Consider the following 22,549-nt stretch of genomic DNA (forward strand, 5'->3'; position numbering starts at 1 on the left):
GCTCTGATAGCATAGTGGTTATGAGTTGGGCTGCTAATCTTAAGGTCATCAATTCAAAACTACCAGTGGCTCCACGGGAGAAAGATGAGGCTTTCTGCTCCCTTAAAGGTTTACAGCCTCAAAAATCCTGCACAAGCTCGCTGTGAGTTGGAGTTGGAATCGATTCAATGGCGCTTAACAAAAACAACAATATCTTAGGATGTACAGAACTTTTTTTGTGTATTCCATATGTGTATACTGTATTATATTTATAGGGTTAAACATTTTTGTGTGTTTCTTACTAGAGGTACACTGCTCCCGTGATTTTTTTAAGCCCTTCTTTGGGCATTGTTGTTACTTGCCCTTGAATCTAGCTATAAATCAAGATGATGTACTAGATCCATTGGTATTATAATACTTTTTACTCCAGCTCACAGAAAGAAATATTTTACATTATGATCTAGTATGGACATACATATGTGAATATGAATGCATACAACCAAATTAAAAGTTTAAACAGAAGTTAACCTAACTTTTTGCAGTATATGTTGATATATATATTCTTATCCATCTATTTTTTTAAAATGCAATTGGTACCTTTGAAATTGATTTTAGATTGAAAACCGTGAGTAGATTATTTCCAGAAGCCTTTTCAGCTTCAAAATTACATGTGTATACGTCTTCTGTAAAATTATTTTAAAATAACAAGGTAAAAAATAGTACTGACTTAGGGACAAGGTCTGTCAAGAGAGTAGTTGTAATGACCAGCTTCTCCTGTATAGATAGTCATAGCTAATTTAACAAAACCAATCCAATAATAACCCAATCCAAATCTTTTAATCTGTTCCCACCATTATAACCACTGCTAGTCTTAAACATTTTGCTATTTCCCCCCCTTTAAATGGACCTTCTGCACCATTTTCCTTTACCATAGCAATACACTGGTGACTACTAATAGTGCATTTATCTCTAACCTGACTAAATGGTTAAAAAAAAAAAAAAAAAACTGATGTAGTTTAAAAAAGTAAAAAGAAGCAAAACTCATTGTTGGATATTAATTTGTTTGAGATAAAGATAGTTAGATTTGTGGGGCAACATTGTGGTTTCTGCAGCCAAATAATGTTGTTGCTGAATTCTCCCCTGTTTTCACCATTTGAAACGAAAAACTCATTTGTTAGCCATCTTGCAGAAGAACTTGAGCTCCTGGGTGCTATATTCATAGTTCACTCTTGACTAGACATCCCAGCATCTTTAATGTCTCAGCAAGAACTTTGTTGAAGAGAATGTTATGTTTCTTGTCACTCTCATTCTTAGTTTATAGAAAACAAAGATGAATGGAATTTAACATCGATCAAATTGATAAACACAATGTTAAAACAGAAATTGGGAATGTGCTGCAACCTTCCTTGATAGGCTAGCCTTTTCCCTTGAGTTTGTGCTACAGTGTTCCTCATATAGAGAGGCAAGTGAAATGTTAAATCACTTTTGTGAAATGAGAGCTTTGGGGCTGGTTGTGTTGGGGAGATGTTTTTGCTTTTGATAAAGTACAGTTGAAGATGCAAAAGTAATTACTCTTTTCTGAGCAGATCTTTTTAGGTTTATATGATTTGTGTTGAGACAATTGATGTGTAAAACTGCAGGGGAAATTGCTGTACTGCTTTTGCAATTTTGTACCTACTTTTCTAAGAATGCTCTGTCCATTTTTGTTTGTCCATTACTTTTTCACCTCCTCATATTTTTAAATCTGTTACTTAGTCTTGACGTGCCTTGTCTTAAAACCGGTTTGGTTCTGTTTAGTTGATATTTCTGCATCTTTTCTTTGTCCTGAAAGGTAAAATGAAAAGAAAAAAAAAAAAATCGTAGTGCTTTAGAATAATCGCTGGACTGTAAGGTTGGTTTGAACTGCAAGATCGGTGGGTTCAAACTCACCAGCTCCTTCTTTGGAAACCCTGTACAAGGTCACTTGGGTCATTTTGAGTCAGACCCGACTCGATGACACTTAACAACAGCAACAATGGTCTGCTCATATAAAAATTCTAATGTACTAGCTGGTATTTCCTCTGCATGCGTTCTTTGCCCTGAAAGGTAAAATCTATTTCTTCATAAAGAAATTCTAATGCTGTTCATATAGAATGGTATTTGTAATTTGACATACACATATATTTTTTAGTAATTTCCCTTCCTTTTGGTTATGTAAATAGCCTTTACTTAAATATAGGCAGAAATATAAATATATATACTTTTTGTAAATATTTATTGTTCTCAAATCCCCACTGTGAGATTGTTATATTTATTTTTATTACTTCCTTTTTCCACAAATAAGATGGTTGTTGTTGTTAAGTGCTGTTAAGTTTGTTCCGACTCATAGTGATCCCCATTATTGGATTTCCAAGGAGGGACTGGTGTGTTTGAACTGCTGGCTTCATGGTTTGCAATCCAATGATTATCCTACAATGCCACACAAGAACTACAAAAAAGAAAAAGAAATAGAGTGCCATACAGTTTTTCTTTTTAATTGAGAAAGTCAGAACAAAAGAAAAATTCATATTGATTACCAAGAGGACTCTGACTCTGCCAGTCATGCAGTAAGCATCTATCTATTGCTTAAAGACAGAGGATGCAGATTGAGACTGGAGTTCCTAGTGGTCGAAGCAAAAATGGAAGTATAAACATTTTAAAGGTCAACATTTCTGTGCTCTAAAATAGATAGGAGTCCTTGTGTGGCACTATAAAATAAGCACTGGACTGCTAACTGCAGAGTTGGCAGTTCAGACCCACAAGCCGCTCCTTGAAAACCCTATACAGACAGGGTCGCTATGAGTCAGAATTGACTCAGTGGTACTCAACAACAACAAAGTAGATAAAGAGAAGTATCATAGTGAACAGTAGTGAACAAAAGCTAGTATGTGTCTTATTGGGCTTACAGCATACCTCATTAGAAGTCAAAAACATTATCTGTGACAGGGAAGTGGGTACCTGTTGGTCAGAATTAATGGTTAACACCTCAGACTAATACAGAATCTAAATTCAGTAGATAGTCTTTTTGGTCTCTGTAGTTAGTGTAGATAATGAGAGTTGTATTTACATGGGACATTATTAATTAATTAGCTTAAGTTCTAGCACAGCTTTAGAAGGGAGAATTTTTGCCATGATGTGGACTCACATCTCTCTTTTCCCTTTGCCTTGAGACTAGCAGCATATAGTTCGTGCTATGCAGTTAGGGCTACGCCTTCATTCAGAGTCCCTGGAATTAGGATAGGTGGAGCAGAGCTGCTGCCTATCCTTAATGGACCTGCAAAGAGAGCAAAACATTTTTTAAAACCACCATTGTTGTGAAACCTCTAGATTTTTATTATAATTTTTAAAGCATTTGTTGTTAAGTGCCGTGCAGTTGGTATCTAACTCCTAGTGACCCTTGTATTCTGTTTCTGTAGAGTGGCTGATTAGTTTGAACCACCAACATTGTGGTCAAACCAACCTTGAGGTTGAGTGCTTATCCTAAGGGACCACACCAGGTGCATAGTTTAGGAAAAACTAATAAAAGAACCCTAGATTAAGAGTCTGTTTTAGACCTAGATAAGTTTTTTGCGTTCGTTATTCATTTCATACTTTATGAAACACTTTCTTTATAAGGAACACCTATATTATCTCCCATCCTTACAACAACCTTAGTGAGCAGGTACGAACAATTTTACTGATGAGGAAAATGAAGTATAAATGAAGTAACTCTGTTGTGGTCACAGAGCTTGTTAATAGCTTAGCCAGGATTCAAACATGGATCTCTCAGATTTTCTTTGTACCTATTATAACACAGTACTTTACTAATTCTGCTTTACATGTATTTCACATATATCTGATGAGTCCTTACTGATGTGCAGAATGAATAATACAATGTACAAAACTTTTATTTATACATAATGTATAATTTGGTCTCAGTGTAAACAAGGAGTCTCAAGCTTTTGGCTTGCAGGGCAGAGAAATGTTGTACTTGGGGGGCTTTGTTTTTACATTTGAAGTTACATGCCTTTAGATGAGGCTCGGTCTTGCCAATTAGTCACAGGAATCACCACTCCTTGTTTTAGGACAACTATGTTCATATATTTATAATACTGCCCTGTCCCTGAAAGCATTTGAATTTGTAATTTCAAGATTTCATTTTAATAAACACAAGAACCAATGTGTAGTTCCCATCTGGTCATTGATTACCAAAGAACTAATTTTTCTTTGTCCTGGTCTCAATCAAGCTGGCAATTTAAAAATTGTATATAAGTTAGCAAAAGGAGAATAATAATTATGATTAATTTAAAATTTACTATGTACTGGGTTACCAGGTGAGGAGCCCTGCTGGCAATATAGGATAAACATTGAACTGCTAACCATAAGATTGATGGTTCAAACCCAGCAGTTGCTCCACAGGATAAAGATGAGGCATTCTGCTATCATAAAGAGCCTTGGCAATACTACACAGGGTTGCTATGAGTTGGAAATGACTTGATGGCATTGGGTTTTCATGTATCTGGTACTGTTTTAACACTTTGTCATGCAATCCATACAATACTTTGAGGGTAGGTACCATTGTTAATCTCCATTTTAGAGAAGGAGAAACATGGAAAATGAAAAGATAATACGTAACTTGGCTAAGGTCACACAACTGTTAAGAAGTAGAACTCAGAATTTAAACTCAGTCAGTTGGCTTCTGTGCTCCTAAACACCTTAGTGGAGTCATGGTGTGGCACTTTAGGGTAAACACTGGAGTGCTAACTGAAAGGTTAGTAGTAAAAACTCATCAGCCTCTCCTCAGAAACCCTATACAGACTTGCTCGGAGTCAGAACCAACTCTCCAGCACCCAACAACAATAATAACAAGCAATATAGTATGCAGAAGATAGCTAGATACTATGCAAAAGCATTTTTCACCAATGGATGAATTTATATCCATATATCTGTAGTTGTTAATCTTTATATGAGGAACGAGTTTTTCCTTATATTACATTGCTGGTGACAAGACAAGGATTCATCACTATGAGCCTAAGAGTAAACAGCAGAGTGTGGAATGGAACCATCCTCAATCACTGACCAAGAAACAGTTCAGATGTCAACCATCACCAGCATCCAGAAATGGAGCGCTTTGCTCCAGCCTCAGAATGAATGGAGACCAGAAGTCAGACACTTAAGCCCAAGAAAAGCAAGATTTCATCCAGCACTTCTCCCAGATTCTCAAGGTACTGATTAAGGATGAGATGGGGTATCCGGAGACAGGAGACGGTGCTATTGCCCAGCTCAAGCAGGTCCTACAGTGTTGTAATGTCTTTAGGGGCAAGTGTAACCGAGGTTTGATGGTGCTGTCTGTGTTCCAGGAGCTGGTGGAGCCAAGGAATCAGGATGCTGATAGTCTACAGTGGGCCCTGAGTGTGGGCTGAGCTTTTTTTCTGGTATTAGATGACATAATAAGGAGCTCTGGTAGCGTAGTGGTTACGAATCGGGCTGCGAACCTTAAGGTCAGCGGTTCGAAACTACCAGCCGCTCCGCGGGAGAAAGATGAGGCTTTCTACTCCCGTAAGGATTTACACCCTCGGAAACCCTGTACAGGGTCGCTACGGGTCGGAACCGACTCTATGGCACTTAACAACAACAACAACAGATGACATAATGGATGTATCCCTTACCTGACGGGGGAAGCCCTACTGGTATCAGAAGCCAGGCATAGGTTTTGATGCCATCAATGACAACCTACTGCTGGAAGTGTGTATCTACCGCCTGCTGAAGCTCTACTGCCGGGAGCAGCACTATTATCCGAATCTAATTGAGTTCTTCTTGCAGAATTCCTATCAGACTGAGAGTGGACAGATCCTGAACCTCATCACTGCCCTCCAGGGCAACATGGATTTTGGCAGAGTCACTGAAAAGAGGTATAAATTTATTCTCAAGCACATGACAGCTTTCCTACTCTTTTTCCCATGGCTGCTGCAGTGTATATGGCGGGCATTGATGGGGGGGAGAAGGAGCATGCCAATGTCAAGAAGATCCTGCTGGAGATGGGCAAATTCTTTCAGATTCAGGATGATTTCCTTGACCTCTTTGGTGTGACAGGCAAGGTTGACACTGACAATCCAGGACAATTAATGCAGCTGGCTGGTGGCTCAGTGTCTGTAAGACACTGCAACAGGGCCAGATCTTGCAGGAGAATTACAGGCAGAAGGAAATCTAGAAGGTGGCCTGAGAGAAGGTAATGTACGAGGAGATGGAGCTGCCTGCTGTATTCAAGCAGTACAAGGAAGACAGTTTCAGCACCCTTATAAGTCTCATCCAGCAGTATGCTGCACACAAGATTTACAAGCAGAAAATGTGACCTAGAGACTGGGAGATGTTGGGGCGGGGGGAACTCTCAATAAATTATTATGTAAAAAAAAAAAAGTCAACCATCAACTTGAAAACTGATGCTTACAGTTTTCTGGAATTCTCAAGGGGCCAGTATTGGGACACTTACCAGGAATAACATTCAGCAATCAACAGTGCTCATTACAATGAGATGTTCGCCAAAGAGCTGAAGACTGAATTTAGGATTAAACACAAAGGACTGCTATCTGAAGGTGTTGTGGACTGGTGTGACATTGCACGTCCTCACACCTCTGCCCACACTCTTGACACTCTGCAAAAACTTGGCTTTGCAGTTTTAAAGCATCCACTCTGATTTTGCTCCATTGGACCTTCAACTGTTTAGTCCTCTGAAAGTAGCCCTTCAAGGACGAAGATTCACCTCTTATGAAGAAGCAACGACAGCGGTGCATTCGTGGCTTGCAGCTCAGCCTAAAACATTTTTCAATAAAGGAATATGAAAACTTGTTGACAGAAGGAAAAAGTGTATTAAAAAGCAAGGAGATTATGTTGAAAAAAAATGATGTATTTGTCTTTTCTAAAAGTTGATTAAAATAAATTTTATAGCAGATAATTTTTGACTCATCCTCGTAAAACTGGTACACACCTTTCCTGATTTTAAGCTATTGAGTATCCACTTGATCTGTTTGAGTGACTGCCTCTTGGTTTATGTACAGGTTTCTCATGAGCACAGTTAAATGTTGTGAAATACCCAGTCTTTACAGTGTTATCCATTGTATGTGAGAACAGTCAGAAGGTTTGAATAGTCAGTAAAGCATAGTAAGCATCTTTCTGGTATTCTGTTCTCTATTAGCCAAGATCCAGCTGACGTCAGCAATGATAGCCTTAAGTTCTATGTCCTCTTCTGCTTCTGGCATGAATTTCTGGAAGCTCCCTGTTGGTGTACTCTTGAAACCATTTTCAAAGTAATGTTAAGCAAAATTTTACTTGCATGTGATATTAATGATAATGTTCAATCATTTCTGCATTCTGTTGGGTCACTTCTCTTTGGAGTGGGCACAAATAAATGGATCTCTTCTAATTTATTGGCCAGGTAGCTTTGTTCCAAATTTAGTTTGTTCAAAGATTTGAATTTGTATTCTGTCAGTTCCTGGAGCCTTGTTTTGCTTTTTTATCAAGGCCTTCAGTGCAGCTTGGACTTCTTCCTTCAGTACCATCGCTTCTTGATCATATGCTACTTTTTGAAATGGTTGAGTATCGACCTTTTTTTTTTTTTTGCCTATTGTTCAATATTGCCAGTAGAGGTTTGAATTTTTTGTTTAGAGATTCTGAGAGTGTTCTTCCATTTTGGTTTTCAAGATGGATCTTGAAATGTTCTTTTAGATGATGAATGTGACACTAGTCCACTTCAAGTTGTTCCCAGCACAATAATGCATATGATTGTCTAATTCAAAATGGCCAATAACTGGTTCACTTCAGCTCCCTAATGCCTAGGAAATCTTTATATTTACATTTCATTCTTCACAACTTCCAATTTTCTTAGGTTCATACTTTGTACATTCCATGTTCCAATTATTAATCGGTTTTTGAAGCTGTTTCTTCTCAATTTGAGTTGAGCACCATTAGCAAGTGAAGGTCCTGAAAGCTTTGCTTCATTCATGTCGTCCTGGTCAGCTCTAGTTTGAGGAGGCAACTCTTCCCCAGTTGTATTTTGAGTACCTTCCAACCTGAGAGGCTAATCTTCTGGCTCTACTCTAGACAGTGTTCTGCTATACATCAGACTTTCACCTCCACGCACTAGATCTGTCAGTGTTCTGCTGCTGTTTATAAGGTTTTCAGTGGCTAACCATTCAGAAGTGGTCCTTGTCTCCTTCCTAATCTATCTTAGTCTTGAAGCTCCACTGAAATCTGTCCACCACGGGTGACTCTGCTGGTATTTACAAAACTAGGATTACAGTTAACATGCAAGTCACCACAGTATGACAAATTGACAGAGCAGTGGTGGGATAGCTATGCATACACATCCTCAAATGCTCATTTTGTTAGAGTTACAGTAATAAAGTAATATTCAGGAAACTTTATTGTGTGATTTTAATTTTTTTAATGACACGTTTTGTGGTTATACCTAAATGAGATATATGTGTCTCTTGCACGTGCTATTGTAGTATTAATGGATTTTTAGGTATCTGTTGCAATGTTAACTTGTTAATTTATGTCCTGTAAATGAATATGAAACACTCTATTACTGTAGTCTGCACAATAAATGCTGTATAAGAAGCAAGCTTTCCTTCAAATAACTTTTTTGCTAGTTCACACATCTGAGCAGTAGGTTCTATAGGTGTGAAGAGTCTGGGGACGGATACTTTCAGTGATAAACCACATTATAAAATAAGCTTAATTAATGAGTTTTACTTGTAAGCTTTGTCAACTTCCAATATTCTCTTGTTGACTATTTTTGCAGAAGCATTTGAGTGCATCCTTTTTGGAGCCAATCTTATTTGGTAATGCTATCCCTAGCCTCAAAGCTTGCAGCTCTGTGGTCTGAATGTAAACAAACATGAAGTCACTTTAGGGACCTTTTGAGTCCTCTATCATGACTCAGGGCAAAGTAGAAAAATTTAAATATGTGCAGGGATAATTTTTAAAATTGAAATACCTGCATATTATAGGAATGCTTATTGTATGTAGACATACTATTGCTTCCTAAAACAGAATTTTATAGCAATTTAAAGTCCATAATGTCTTAAGAGAGAACTAACATTCTTTTGTATATTTACCAGTATCCAATAAATTAAATTCAACAGATCTGAATTGCCTATTGTGTGGAGGCATTTTGTTAGGGACTAGGATACACAATGAATAAGATACTCAATCATCAAACAAATAAAGAAGTCTTCAAAAAGTTTGGATGTTTTCATTATCTTGTACCATTTTTCACACAATTTTTGAAGCTCCTGCATATGCAATAAGGAATTACTAAATTGAATTATCAGAATAAAGAAAAATTGCCTCCCACATACTTTGATCCAAGTTCCCAAGGCTGAGAGAAAGCAGCGAGCATTTGAAAAACCAAGAGCCCTAGAATGGCTAGATAGCTAGGAGCCAGTTCTTATACGAATATCTAAGCCATGTTTAGGATTTTGGATTTCATTGTAAGGGCAGTGGGAGGCCATTTGAATTAGAAAAGTAAAGACATCAGAATTTGTTTTTTAAAACATGAGTATGATTGCTTTGTGTGGGGTATAGATTAGAGCCGGCCAAGACAGGATACAAAGTAATCAGTTAGGATGCTATTCAAAGAACCTGACAGAGGATGATACAGAAATGGAGGATTGTGGGTAGATTCAAGATGTATTTGTTACTGTTGTTGTTAAGTGCCACGGATTTGGTTCCGACTCATAGCAACCCTGTGTAGGTTTTTCCAAGGAGTGGTTGGTGGGTTTGGATCACTGACCTTGCGGTTAGCAGTCCAGTGCATATCCTACAACACCGTTCTTGTTAAGTGCTGTTAAGTCAGTTCCAACCCATAGTGACCCTGTATAGGATTTCCAAGGAGCAACTCGTGAACTTGAACCACCGACCTTGCAGTTCAAAACGACTTTGCAGTCTAGCACATTAGCTTACAGTACCACACCACGAGTTGTAAATGACTAGACTTGGTGAGTATTTGAGATGTAGAATTAAAGAAGGGAGAAGATAAAGTCCGAGATTAGACTTTTAATGTTGCCATCTTCTGAGGTGAGAAAGCCAGAATATAAAGGTCTCTTAAAATTTTTGACAATAGTAGTCTTCATTTGCCCCACCCCATCCTTGGGGATCAACAGCCATAGAAAATTAATTGCATATTTAAGTTAAATACTGTTGTTAGTAGCATGATGAAATCTCATGCCTTCCTGTACCAACCCTGAGCCAGCTTCCTTCTGTGCTGGACTTGAGTCTGAACAACACAGTTGGTTGAACAGCTGCACCCCCTCCCTTCCTGGTGTACTCTGGGCACATGTTGTATGTATGTATGCACAGGAAAAAGCAGTATAGGATAAGCACTGGTTTGCAAACCAGAAGGTTGGCACTTTGAGCCCACCAGCTGTTGTAGGGAAGAAAGATGAGGGCTTTCTCTTTCTGCACGAATGTACAGTCTGGGTAACCCTACATGTTGCTTTTTAGTGCCGTTGAGTCGATTCCAACCCATAGTGACCCTGTATAGGGTTTCCAAGGAGCAACTGGTGAGCTTGAACTCATGCCTCTATAAGTCCAAACGACTTGATGGCACTTAACAAAAACAACAGCAACGTGAGGGTTTTGTGCTATCCGTGGTTTTAGGTTTCCACTGTGGTTTTGCAACGGATTCCCTGTAGATAAGGAGGAATTACTGTATACTCCCAAGGTTTGTAGACAGGGATCACAGGACAGGAATCATTTATCATTGAGATGTATGTATGTTGTATGTGTTTGTATTTTAAAGATATAATTTAAACTTGTCTGAAAGCAAGAAAAATAGGTTCAGTCTATTTTGAAATAATCATGAATAGTTAAAAACATCATCATGAGAACATAGGTGAGAATCTGGTAAAGGGTTTTTTGTTGTTGGTTTTGAAAGGAAGAAGCTCAAAGGGATTACTTGTCAAAGGAGGTTTAAAAGAACCCAGCTACATTGATTAAACACAGTTTTCCCCATAAACTAGGATATAGGGGGTAAATGGAGTCCTGGTGTGGTGCTGTGCATTAATGCGTCAGACTGCAAAGTTGTTTGAACTGCAGGATCGGTGGTTCAAGCTCACCAGATAGATGCTCCTCGGAAACGCTATATATGGTCGCTGTGAGTTGGAATCAACTCAATGGAACTTAACAACAAGGGGGGGTGAATGCATTTTAAGATTCTAATAGTAATGGGTCCATTGGTTCTTGATAACTCTTGTATAAACCAATTTATTCTTCCAGAGTCTGTTAACCCAGGTTCATATCCAACTACTAGAATTTTATTAAGATTTTAATCTGAAGGCTAACGGCCCAGATTATAAATTGACTGGATATTGCTAATGGATTTGTAGCTTTAAAGAAAAAATAGGATTGAAATTTTTTGGAGAGGACAGGAGGATAGCTTTATAAATAAGCTTAGACATATCTGTGAATGGAGGCTGTAGCCTCTTAATGGATCTAAATTGGGAGAAGAAGACATGAAGAACTGAGACTATTCTGTTAAAGGAAACCCTGTTAATGGTACTTTGCATGAACCAAAGGATCTCTGGTGTCTCAGGAATTAAGTGCTTAGCCAGTAACTGTGAAAGTTCAGTGATTGAACTCACCAGTCTATGAATGGGAGAAAGATGTGGAAGTCTGCTTCTGTAAAGATTTTTGTTGTTGTTGTTAAGTGCCGGAAAGTTGATTCCAACTCATAGCAACCCTGTATAGGAGGGTTTCTGAGGAGTGACTGGTGGGTTTGACCCACTGATCTTGGGGCTAAAACTGATCTTGAAGTCCCCAGCGCATTATCCTGTAGCACCACACCAGGAAACCCTATGGGGCGGTTCTACTTTGTCCTATAGGGTTATCTGTGAGTTGGAATCAACTTGCGGGCAACAAGTTTTATATGGGCCAAACTATGAGATAACTATCAGAATTGAATTTTTATTGATTAATGGGTTAAGAATAAAAGCCCTTGCGATAAAACGATGTATGATAGAATGAATGTAAAACTAATGTTCTCCCATGTAAACTATCACACAATTCACAATAAAACATAAAAAAAAAAAAAAAAAGAATAAAAGCCCTTGGAAACATTTTTTCATTTTTATTTAGCTACTTGAAATATAGTAGTTGTTTTTATGTTAACAATTTGAAACAGAGCAGTTGGAAGAAAAATGAGGCTTTCTGCTCTGGTAAAGATTAGCAGCCTCTGAAACCCTATGCAGGATTGCTATGAGAACCAACTCAATGACACACCACCACCACCACCACCGCCACTCAAAACATGAAGCGATTTACGGTGTGTTCTAAAATATCAAACAAAGCTTCCTGTGGGCACCGAGTTGGAGTTTGGAGAGCAAGAATGGGAATATAGGAACTGCAAAGTACCCCCTGTAGGCTGTATGCTTTTGCTTTGTGATAAATCGAGCAGTGGTTGCATCAATGAATGTTACATGACATATGGTGGTGATGGAGTGCCGTGGAGTCACTTCCCACTGCATAGGGTTTCCAAGGCTGTAAATCTTTACAGGAGCAGAAAGCCTCATATTTCTCCTGCAGAACAGCTGGTAGTGTTGAGTTGCTGACCTTGACCAGCGTGTCTTCCAGTTTACATTTATTGAGGACCATCTTTGTCCTCAGCCCTACATAATGTGAGAGACTGACAGGTGAGCAAGCTGATTCTTAGACACCATAGTAAGGTGTGTGCACTGAGTAATCACAGAGCGTTGTGCCAAAGGAGCCTTGTCAGTAAGTACTGCATGCTTTAAAAGCATACATCTGCTCTTACAGTATTGCTCTATCTCTAGGAACATATAACCTAAGGACGTTCAATGGATTATTACTTATAATAGTGAGAAATTCATAACTGAAAATGAATAGCAATAGTGGATTGGCTTAATACAAATAGATAGGTTGTCCCAGACATCAGTGATCACCCAGGTATATATTAGACAAATAAAAATAGTTATAATGCATTGCTTAGAGAAAAAACTGACAGTTAAAAACATTTAATTTATTCTCAAAGAAGAAAGTTAATGAAATCCTTTCCATATTATTATTGTGTATTCTCTGACTGGGAACATGGTGGCTACGTAACAAAAGTACTGGACTGCAAACCACAAGGTCAGCAGTTCAAGTCCATCAGCCACTCTGCAGGAGAAAAATGAGGCTTTGTGCTCCTGCAAAGATTTACTGCCTTGGAAACCCTATACAAGGTTGTTATAAGTCAGAATTGATGGACAGCATTCAGCAACAGCAACAACTGTTCTCTGACTGCTTTGAGTAAATTGTTCAAAAGGACATTTAGTGTCAGAATCTGGAAGTGGAGTTGTGTCTGAGTGATCTAAATATTTTACTAATCTGCATCTCTGGTAGCGTAGTGATTATAAGTCGGGCTCCTAACCTAAGGGTCAGCAGTTCAAAGCTACCAGCCATTCTGCAGGAGAAAGATGAGGCTTTTTGCTCCCATAAAGATTTACAGCCTTGGAAACCCTATACAGGGTCACTATGAGTTGGAATCGACTCCATGGCAAATAACTACCAACCACCATAGTACAGCTGAGAAATAAAGAATAGGATGTAAGCATATCAAAGGTGATTTATGTGTAATGGCTGGATTGGATATAGTCCCAATGAAATGGTCCCAGGGAGTGGGATCCTCAGCAGGAGTAGTGACAAGCTCTTTTCATGATTCTCCCAGTCTTAGAAGTACATTTTATAGAAAGAAGATTAACCTTTGAAGACTCATTCTGAAAACAGCAGAGAAAAATTTGAGGGGTCTTTGTGGCAAATTTCCATGATCTTTAATTCCAATTATTAACGAACCCTTTGAAGTAATATGTGAACAACTGCCTGCAAGGATCTCACTGTTTTGGCTCAGCTGGTACTATTAGGTTACTTTCTTAACCCTAGAAAAATCCCATTGCTGGATACATCAAGTTCCAAGGGTCTCTATGTTGAGAATTTTTTTAATCCCTCAGTTAGTGCTATAGTAATTTCATTAAAGTCAAGGTTTTTACTCAGGTTTTACAAATAACATTTTGTTTTAGAAAATCTTTACCATAAACCTCTCTCACATTCATTGTTGTTAAGTGCTGTTGAGTTGGTTCCTGACCCATAGCAACCCATTTGTGTGAGGATTGTCCAGTAAGTAAACAAGCTATAAACTCTTCTTTCCAGAGTAGAGTGAAGTGAGGCAGTCTCTGTCTCACATTTATTGTTTACTTATTTCTGTGTGTAATATAAATCTCCTTTTCATCCATGGACTAGACTTCGGTTACTACCAGCCCGCCCCACCTTGCAAAAGTTGAATGGTGGATGATTCAGAAAGAAAAGAATAAGAGATGAGAATTATGCAGGGAGGTATGCAAGGGTTAGAGGGGATAGAGGTAAATAGTGATAGATACACAACCTTGGAACAACAGTGTTCTGTGGGTAGATAACATGGACAGAGACACAGGCTGAATGAGTATGGGAGGAAGAGTGGAAGATAACACAAATATATGAGCATTTGAAAGATGGTATTTGTTCATGAGTAATTTACCTTTCCTGTAAAGACGACTGTGAATATGGTAGCAACATACAGTAGGTAAAATGATAAAAACTTCTTAGATATTATCAAACATCTTAAGGCAATGAGTTACTGGGCTTGGGGCTCAGTATTATAGTCTCAGGGGACACATGATCAATTGGCATAACATAGTCCACAAACAGTATTCTACATCTACTTTGGGATCTTAAAATCTCAGGAGTGGCCATCTAGAAGGTGTGTTCACCATGGAATGGTCAATCAGTCAAAATCTGAAAAGGGCAACATTTACCTAAGTACCAAGTTGAGAAGGGATGGGAAGGTGGGTGGAATGGAAATAGGAACCACAGGGAGAAACTGGGATAACTGTTGTTGCATGAAGGGGATTGTAATCATTGAGATGAAACAAAGTGTATGATTCATCGAATGTAAAACTGATGATTTTGTTTATAAATCTTCACTCAATTCACTATAAAAAGTTTTCTAAAAAAAAAATAGTAGTAGTATGATGCAGAGACATCAAGGCCAAAAGAAGATAGTATTCTTTACCTCGTGACCCTTTCTTTAAATTCTAAGTGTACATTTTTATTTTTAATAGATATTATTTGCTTAATTGTTGTTGTTTGTTAAGTGCCATCAAGTCGGTTCCGACCCATAGCGACCCTGTATAGGGTTTCTGAAGAGCCTCTGATGAGCTCGAACGGCTGACCTTGCTGTTCAAACCAACTTTATAGTCCAGCTCATTAACCCAGGGCTCCATTATAATTTTTATCATTTAATCCGGTTCCACGGGAGAAAGATGAGGCTTTCTGCTCCCGTAAAGATTTACAGCCTTGGAAACCCTGTACAAGGTCTCTATGAGTCAGAACCGACTCCATGGCACATAACAACAACAACAATCATGAGCAATAAGGAGCCCTGGAGGCGCTATAGGATAAGCACTGGACTGCGAACCAACTTGTCAGTGATTTGAGCCCACCAGCTCAAATCTTTCTCCTTGAGAGAAAGATGAGACTTTCTGGTCCGGTAAAGATTTACAGCTTCCGAAACTCTATGCAAGTTAACTATGAGTCAGAACCAACTTAAAGACATGTATCAACAACAAAAGAAAGAATTACAGCCTTGGAAACCTTATACAGGATCATTATCAGAGTTGACTCAGTGGCAGTAAGTACAGGTATCGGAGAAGTAGGAATACTCCCCTCTCTGTTTTACAGACAAGACCCCAGAAGATTCAACACTTGGCTGGTTATATGTCCAATAAATAGCAAAAGTGGAAATTTGATTACATTTCTAACTCTAAAGCTTTCTAGCACAAACTGCTAATTGGCCTGGGTGTTAGATTAACCTGGGGCTAACTTTAAATTTCAGGCCTGTTACATTCACCTTTCTTGGCTTTTACTTTCTGTGGTTCCTGAGTTCTTTATTGACTTTAAGCAGTTTGTTTTATAGTGAATACTACTAGCTTGATGATTTTATGGCACCTTCACCCTTTGTTGTTGCTGTGAAGTGCCGTAGAGTCAGTTCTGACCCATAGCAACCCCATATAGGGTTTCCGAGGAGCAGCTGGTGAGCTTGAACCACTGACCTTGCAGTTCAAATGGCTTTGCAGTCTGGCTCGTTAACCTACAGCACCATACCAGGATTCCCTTTAGAGGTGTAGAAAAGGCATAGTGGGATGATAGGTTAAAAAACGTACATGTGTCCAACTACAGATTCACAAAGTAAAACAAAAAAAGTATGTGAGCATCAAAGGAGTTTGACAAACATGGGCTGGAGATTGTGCAGGTAGGACCTGGTCATTGTCTTTAGACCAAACCATTATTTCACTTCAAAGGGTTATTGTGCCTGAGTAGTTAGTTTTTAAGTATGTGTCTATCTCAAGGTATTGGGTTGTAGGAAATGTATATGCAGCTTTACTAGATACTATTTTATAGTAGTTTTCTTGATCATTTGATTAGAAATATTTTATAATTTTATAGTTTTTTAATTTGACTTGAGTTTAAAATGTATTTTTTTATTTCCAGTGCTGCAATAAATTTCCAAATACTGAAAACGTTCTGTCAAATTTTAACTTAACCATTGCTATATAGACAGATACTGTTATCTGTATCTTACTTCATTCTTTGATATTGATTGAGACTCTTGCTTTATAACTTACTATGTGGTCAAGATTTTCCAGGTTTGAGTCAGTTTTTATCAATATTCCACTTGGGATTGAATATCATTCATTGTTTGCGGCTATAGGAGTCTATTAATCTTCTCTAATTTTACTTATTACTTTGTCTGAGGAAGGTATATTAAAGTCTTCCCATTGTGAAAGTAAATTTGTCAGTTTTCCACAAATGTAACCATGTTCACTTTGCATATTTTGAAGAACAGTAAATAAGTATATTGTTGTTGCTAAGTACCATCAAGTTGTTTTCTGACTCATGGTGACCCTGTATAGGGTTACTGAGGTTTTAAATCTTCTCGGGAGCAGAAAGTCTCATCTTTCTCCCGTAGAGTGGGTGGCAGGCTAGAATCAGGGACCTTGGTTTGCAATCCAGTTCCTTGTTGTACATTTTGAATTGTTTTATCTCCCTGATGAGTTGTTTTTGTTACCATTGTATGATGATTCTTGCATTAATTTTTTTTTTTTTTGCCTTAAACTCAACATTTTTGGATATTACTATAGCTGTTATTGACTCTCTATTTATTTGTATTTGTCTGTGGTTTTTTTTTTTTTTAATACAGTTTAAAATTTTTTTTATTCCTATGTTTTCAGTGTGTCTGTCATAAATTATATTTAGTCAGTCTGGGGTTTTTCCTCTATTAGCTGATTAGTTTGTCGACAGTGATTACCATTTTTAACATTTTACACTTACTCTCCTATTTTTCTGCTGTCGTTTTCTTTCTTACCTATATTATCTATTGGTTTGTAACTTTCGTGTATTCCTTTTTTCCTCCTACTTGTTATCTTTAAATTTTTAACATACACCTTTGACTTTGCAAAGTCTATAACATTCTTTTGAACAGTGTAAAGACACACAATACAAGGACCTTAAAAAGCTTCGCTTCAGCCACCTTCTGCCAGTATTCTATGTTTTGATCAGTTCCATCTTGGTTTTTTGTCAGACAGATTCATCTTCATTATTGCAGTTAGTGCATTAAATCTTTATATACTAATTTATACTATTTCATAATAACTAACGAGATTGATTAAATGAGTTTTCTCATTCCTTTGCTTCAGATTTTCAAAAGAAACAACCAGACGATGATTCTGCTCCAAGTACAAGTAACAGCCAGTCAGACTTGTTTTCCGAAGAGACCACCAGTGACAACAACAATACCTCGATAACCTCGCCAACTCTTAGTTCCAGCCAGCAGCCGCTTCCGACAGAACTGAATGTAACTTCACCAAGTAAAGAGGAGTGTAAGTACCCAGATACTGTGAGCTGCTTGGGAGAACACCCCAAAACCCGTGTCATGAGTTACCTGGTGATGTCTAGTCCTGGACAAGAAACAGCAGTTATTTTAATGTAGAATAAGTATTCATATACAATTCCAAATGTCAGCAAGTTTGAGAATATCAGTTATTCCATAGATCTTATAAAAGATAGATAACTTTTTATATTAACTTTCAAGGTTTGAATCAGTCTAAGGCAGTGACTCAACCCTAGCTGTGCATATTAGAATCCACTGGAGATTTTTTAAACAATTTTAATATTCACCATTCCCTAAGTAGTCTGATTTAATTGGTTTGGAGTGAGGCCCAGGGATGTTTTGTTTCTTTCTTTCTTTCTTTTTTTTTAACTCTGCAGAGGATTTTAATGTAGTTAAGAATCTCTGGTCTATGAAACTTAACCCTGATTTAGGAACTTTGGATTGATATCTTAAGTTGTGCACAAACTAGACCTTGAATGTGTCTAGGTACTTAAGTGAGATAATAACACTACATTCATCCTAGAATATAGGGTATTTGAATGGAGGAGGACATGGTTTATGTCACTCTTTTGTTGTAAGTCTTCAGTTGAAGAATATTGTTGTAATCTCTGACCCCAAAGGAAGTTCATTGTCCACTTAATCATTACGATGCTAGAAACATCTCCATTGAGGTACAATAGTAAGTGACAGTATTTGCTATAAAATTGTGTGGATGTTAGTACATAGAAGTTTTTCACTTTTATTCAACAGGTAAAAGTTTAGTGTTTCACGTTTAATGAATATCTTGACATATTTAGAATGTGGGAAGTCGTAATGTTCTGTCTGCTAACTTTAGAAAGATTAGTTGACAACAGATGTTTATCCAAACCTGTACTAGTTGATATTGACAATATAAAAATAAAGGATATAGTTCCTGTCCTCAAGGAATTAATTCAGCAGGCAGAAATTAAATGTAATTGTTATTCTCAACCAGGATTGATTTTGCCCTTCCTCCCATCCCCTGGACATTTAGCATTGTCTGGAGACTGGGGATGTTGCTAGAGATCTTGCATAGCACAGGACAGCACTTAAACAAAAAAGTTTATCACCTGACACATCAGTAATGCCAAGATTAAGAAATCCTAATATATTATTTTAAGGAGCTCTGGTAGCATAGTGGTTATGAATCAGGCTGCTAATCTCACGGTCATCAATTCTAAACTACCAGCTGTTCTGTGGGAGAAAGATGAGGCTTTCTGCTCCTGTAAAGATTTACAGCCTCAGAAACCCTGTGCAGTCGTTATGAGTCGGAACTCACTTCACGGCACATAACAACAACAACAACAATATATGATTTTATTATACTGAACATATTAACAAATTTAAAAGGTGATTGAAGAAGGAATTGCCTTAATGGAAGAAATGGTGTTAAACATGGACAAAGGGAATGGGAAGGCATTGTAGACAGCAGCTCAAGTTATGAAAGTTAACCTGGCAGTATTAAAAATGAGAAGGATCATACTGAAATAACCTTATAGAAAGGAAACTTTAAAAATATGATAACTTATTGATTAAGGGTCAGGGTCAGGAATAGACATCATTTAAGAGAGGACTGAGATGAAAATGACGCTGGTAATGTTAAAGCAACTAGTTTTATTTTGTTTTCAAAAATATATTTGAACTTTACTGAAGAGCTGATTAATTTTTTTCTCAGAAAAATAACCATCCATATCCATGCAATTCTCCATAAAACATTACTGAACACTCACTTAACCATTAGGGTAAGAACTTCTGGTAGGTCAGAATCTCACCTATTGGAGTGTCGATTGGGCCTCATGTGCTCGCATTGTTGATATTGTTAGGTGCTGTTGAGTTGACCGTGATCCCATAGCAACCCTGTGTACAACAGAAAAAAATACTGTCCTATGCTCACAGTTTTTGTATGTTTGAGCCCATTGTCACAGCCACTGTGCCAATCCATTTCAGGTCGTCTTCTGTTTTGCTAATCCTATACTTTACCATGCATGATATCTCTTCTCAAGGATTGGCCCCTCCTGGTAACCTGTCCACAATAGGTGAGATGAAGTCTTGCCATTCTTGTCTCTTAAGGAACATTCTAACTACTTCTTCCAAAACAGATTGGTTTGTTATCTTTGCAGTCCATGGTGCTTTCAATATTCTTCACCAACAACATAATTAAAGAGCATCGATTCTTCCACTTATTTATTTATTTTTATTTAATGTTTTTATTTTACAGGGCACATCATCAGCTTCACATTTAACCATTCATATAGCTTGTTTCATTACATTGATTATTATCCCCTCCATATATCATCAGTTTACAGTGTTTCTCTCTATCCTCTTTAACTTTTTTTTTTTTTTTTTTTGTGGGGGTGGTGTGTGGGGAGGAACTTGCCTTTTTGGAATTTACAGTCTTGGCTTTTAGGGAAGGTTTTTACATTTTCTGTGGATATCCAGGGCTCATGTATGAGATTGCTAACAGGCATTACTGAATAATCAGATGAGGGACAGTTTGCTATGTCTACTAGGTGGCTAAAGTCTGATCCTCAGAGCCTGTGGTTTGGACGGTCAACAACGCTTGGGCCCACAGGGTCTTGACCACCTGACCGGGTCTGCACAGTCTGCATCAGATTCCCCCTTATTTATTGTTTGTTTAAGGGACGCTGCCTGTCTTAGGCGGTCAGTGCGAATTCCTCAGTCTTACCAGTCATTGAAACTCATTGCAGCATGGCAATGGCTCTGTCTTAGGTTGCCGAGGTACCACGTGATCCTTACTCGTCTCTGGCCACACGTCCAGCATAAACAGCCACCATCCGAGGAAGGCAGGGAGGGAGGAGATCGGCTGGGGACCCCATATGCAAGACGTTGCCAGCCCACCGCCTGCTCTAAGGTGACCAAGCAGGATCACTATGCTGAGGTTCAATCAAGTTCTTAGGGGATCTTACTCTCTAGCAGGGGTAGCAAATTAGTAGCCACTCAGTGCTCACTTTGAGAATTACTTATATCAGAAATTTGAGCATGTAGCTGATGACTATCCACAGACAAGTGGATATTATTCCACAACCTCATAAAATGCTGTTGAATTAAGTTCCAATCAAGTTCTGGATTACTGAAAGATAACACAAATCTACTTATATATACCATGAATAACCTTAGTTGGGAGTATAATCTGGATATATTGGGTCTTATTTCCCTGAAGTGATCTTCCTTTCTCTAAAGCATTTTAGTCTCTTTTGTAAACCTTTATCTATTTACTCTTGGATCGTATGAGTGAGACTAATATCCCTACACAGTTGATTTACATGGTGGGCAGGGCAAAGAAAGGTAACAATTCCTATTAGTGCAATGATTCTTGACATGAGAGCAAAGACACATGGCACGTTTAAGGGCCCGGCACCGCAATGATTTGCCTACCTTCTGAAAACTTTAACAGGCAATAAAACCTACGATGGTTGATGGACGATTGCAAAATCAGTAGCATCTATTAACTCCCCATTCCCCATGCCTGACAAGCAAAGCAGCAGAATGTCTCTGGAGTTGAAACAGTTCTCTAAGGGTTAAACAGTTCTTAAAGTCTTCTCTGCTGTGGAAACGGCTGGCTGGCTCCTTGGTGCTCTGATTCTTCCACTTATTATTGTTCAGCTTTCACATGCATATGAGGCAGTTCGGTCAAGTGCACCTTCGACTTCAAAGTGACATATTCTTTCCTATGGTTGTATACTAGTAGATGTCAGAGCTACAATTGAAATTCAAGCATTAGTGAATTTTAATAGACATTTGTGTTTTTATTCAGTTAATTCACAGTGTTAAATACAACTGTCATAGAGAATAGAAATATTTGTGTTGACAACAATCAGCACATTTTCTTCCAGTATTTAAGTGTGTGGAAACTCAAATCATAACCAAAAGTTACTTTTTTAATTCCATCCTGCAAAATCATTATAATAGGGACTGGAAATTAAATTATATCCATAGGACTGAAATATTTTCTCTGGAGGCATGCCTTTTCATAAGAAGTCACAATAATCATTCACATGACAAATGACAAAGTGTGAAGTCCAAACAAATGAAGAGAATTTTGAGTAGACTCAGGCTTGTTATCTGGTGTTATCTATGTATAGAGTTTTCAAGGAGCAACTGATAGTTTGAATAGTTAGGCAATTGCTTATTATATAACACCACAGCAGGACCGGACCCCTTAGGGAAGTCTAATTCTACAAACTTCAGATCCATTCTCTTTTCCTGGTGACATTATTTTTCTCTGTATTAAAACATTGTGTGTTCATCTTACAGTTAAACTTTCTTGACCCAACTTTTGAAAAAAGCCTGGTGCCAGGCTCTAGATAAGAATTCTGGAATCACACTGGGCATACTAGATAAGAAAATGCCCTTGACTTCATTTCTTTTGTAAGTTAGCTGTCTTGTCATACCTCATGACCTACTTGGGAGCTTTACAATGTACTTGCCTACCTAGGTTGCCTCTGTGTGTGTATTTTCCCAGTCCCACTAGCATATTGGATGGAAATTAAGGTGTTAGACAGGATTTGGCCGGTCTGTTTTCTCTATAGACAGGAGAGGGAAAGAACCTATACCTGC

At 38.0% G+C, this 22,549-nt stretch overlaps 1 protein-coding gene and 1 pseudogene across 1 annotated transcript in view; both read left to right on the top strand.

The window, feature by feature from the left end:
• ZFAND3 (zinc finger, AN1-type domain 3) overlaps window positions 1–22,549 on the top strand; it is a 441,234-nt gene that overhangs the window by 277,382 nt on the left and 141,303 nt on the right. Inside the window, exon 3 of the mRNA XM_006860425.1 lies at window positions 17,760–17,942. Within this exon, the coding sequence (XP_006860487.1) occupies window positions 17,760–17,942 (183 nt within the window). The remainder of the gene's footprint in view (window positions 1–17,759; window positions 17,943–22,549) is intronic.
• LOC102815310 lies at window positions 5,091–6,328 on the top strand (annotated as a pseudogene).

This window comes from Chrysochloris asiatica, unplaced genomic scaffold (assembly GCF_000296735.1).
Source record: "Chrysochloris asiatica unplaced genomic scaffold, ChrAsi1.0 scaffold00038, whole genome shotgun sequence".
NCBI classification, from domain to species: domain Eukaryota; kingdom Metazoa; phylum Chordata; class Mammalia; order Afrosoricida; family Chrysochloridae; genus Chrysochloris; species Chrysochloris asiatica.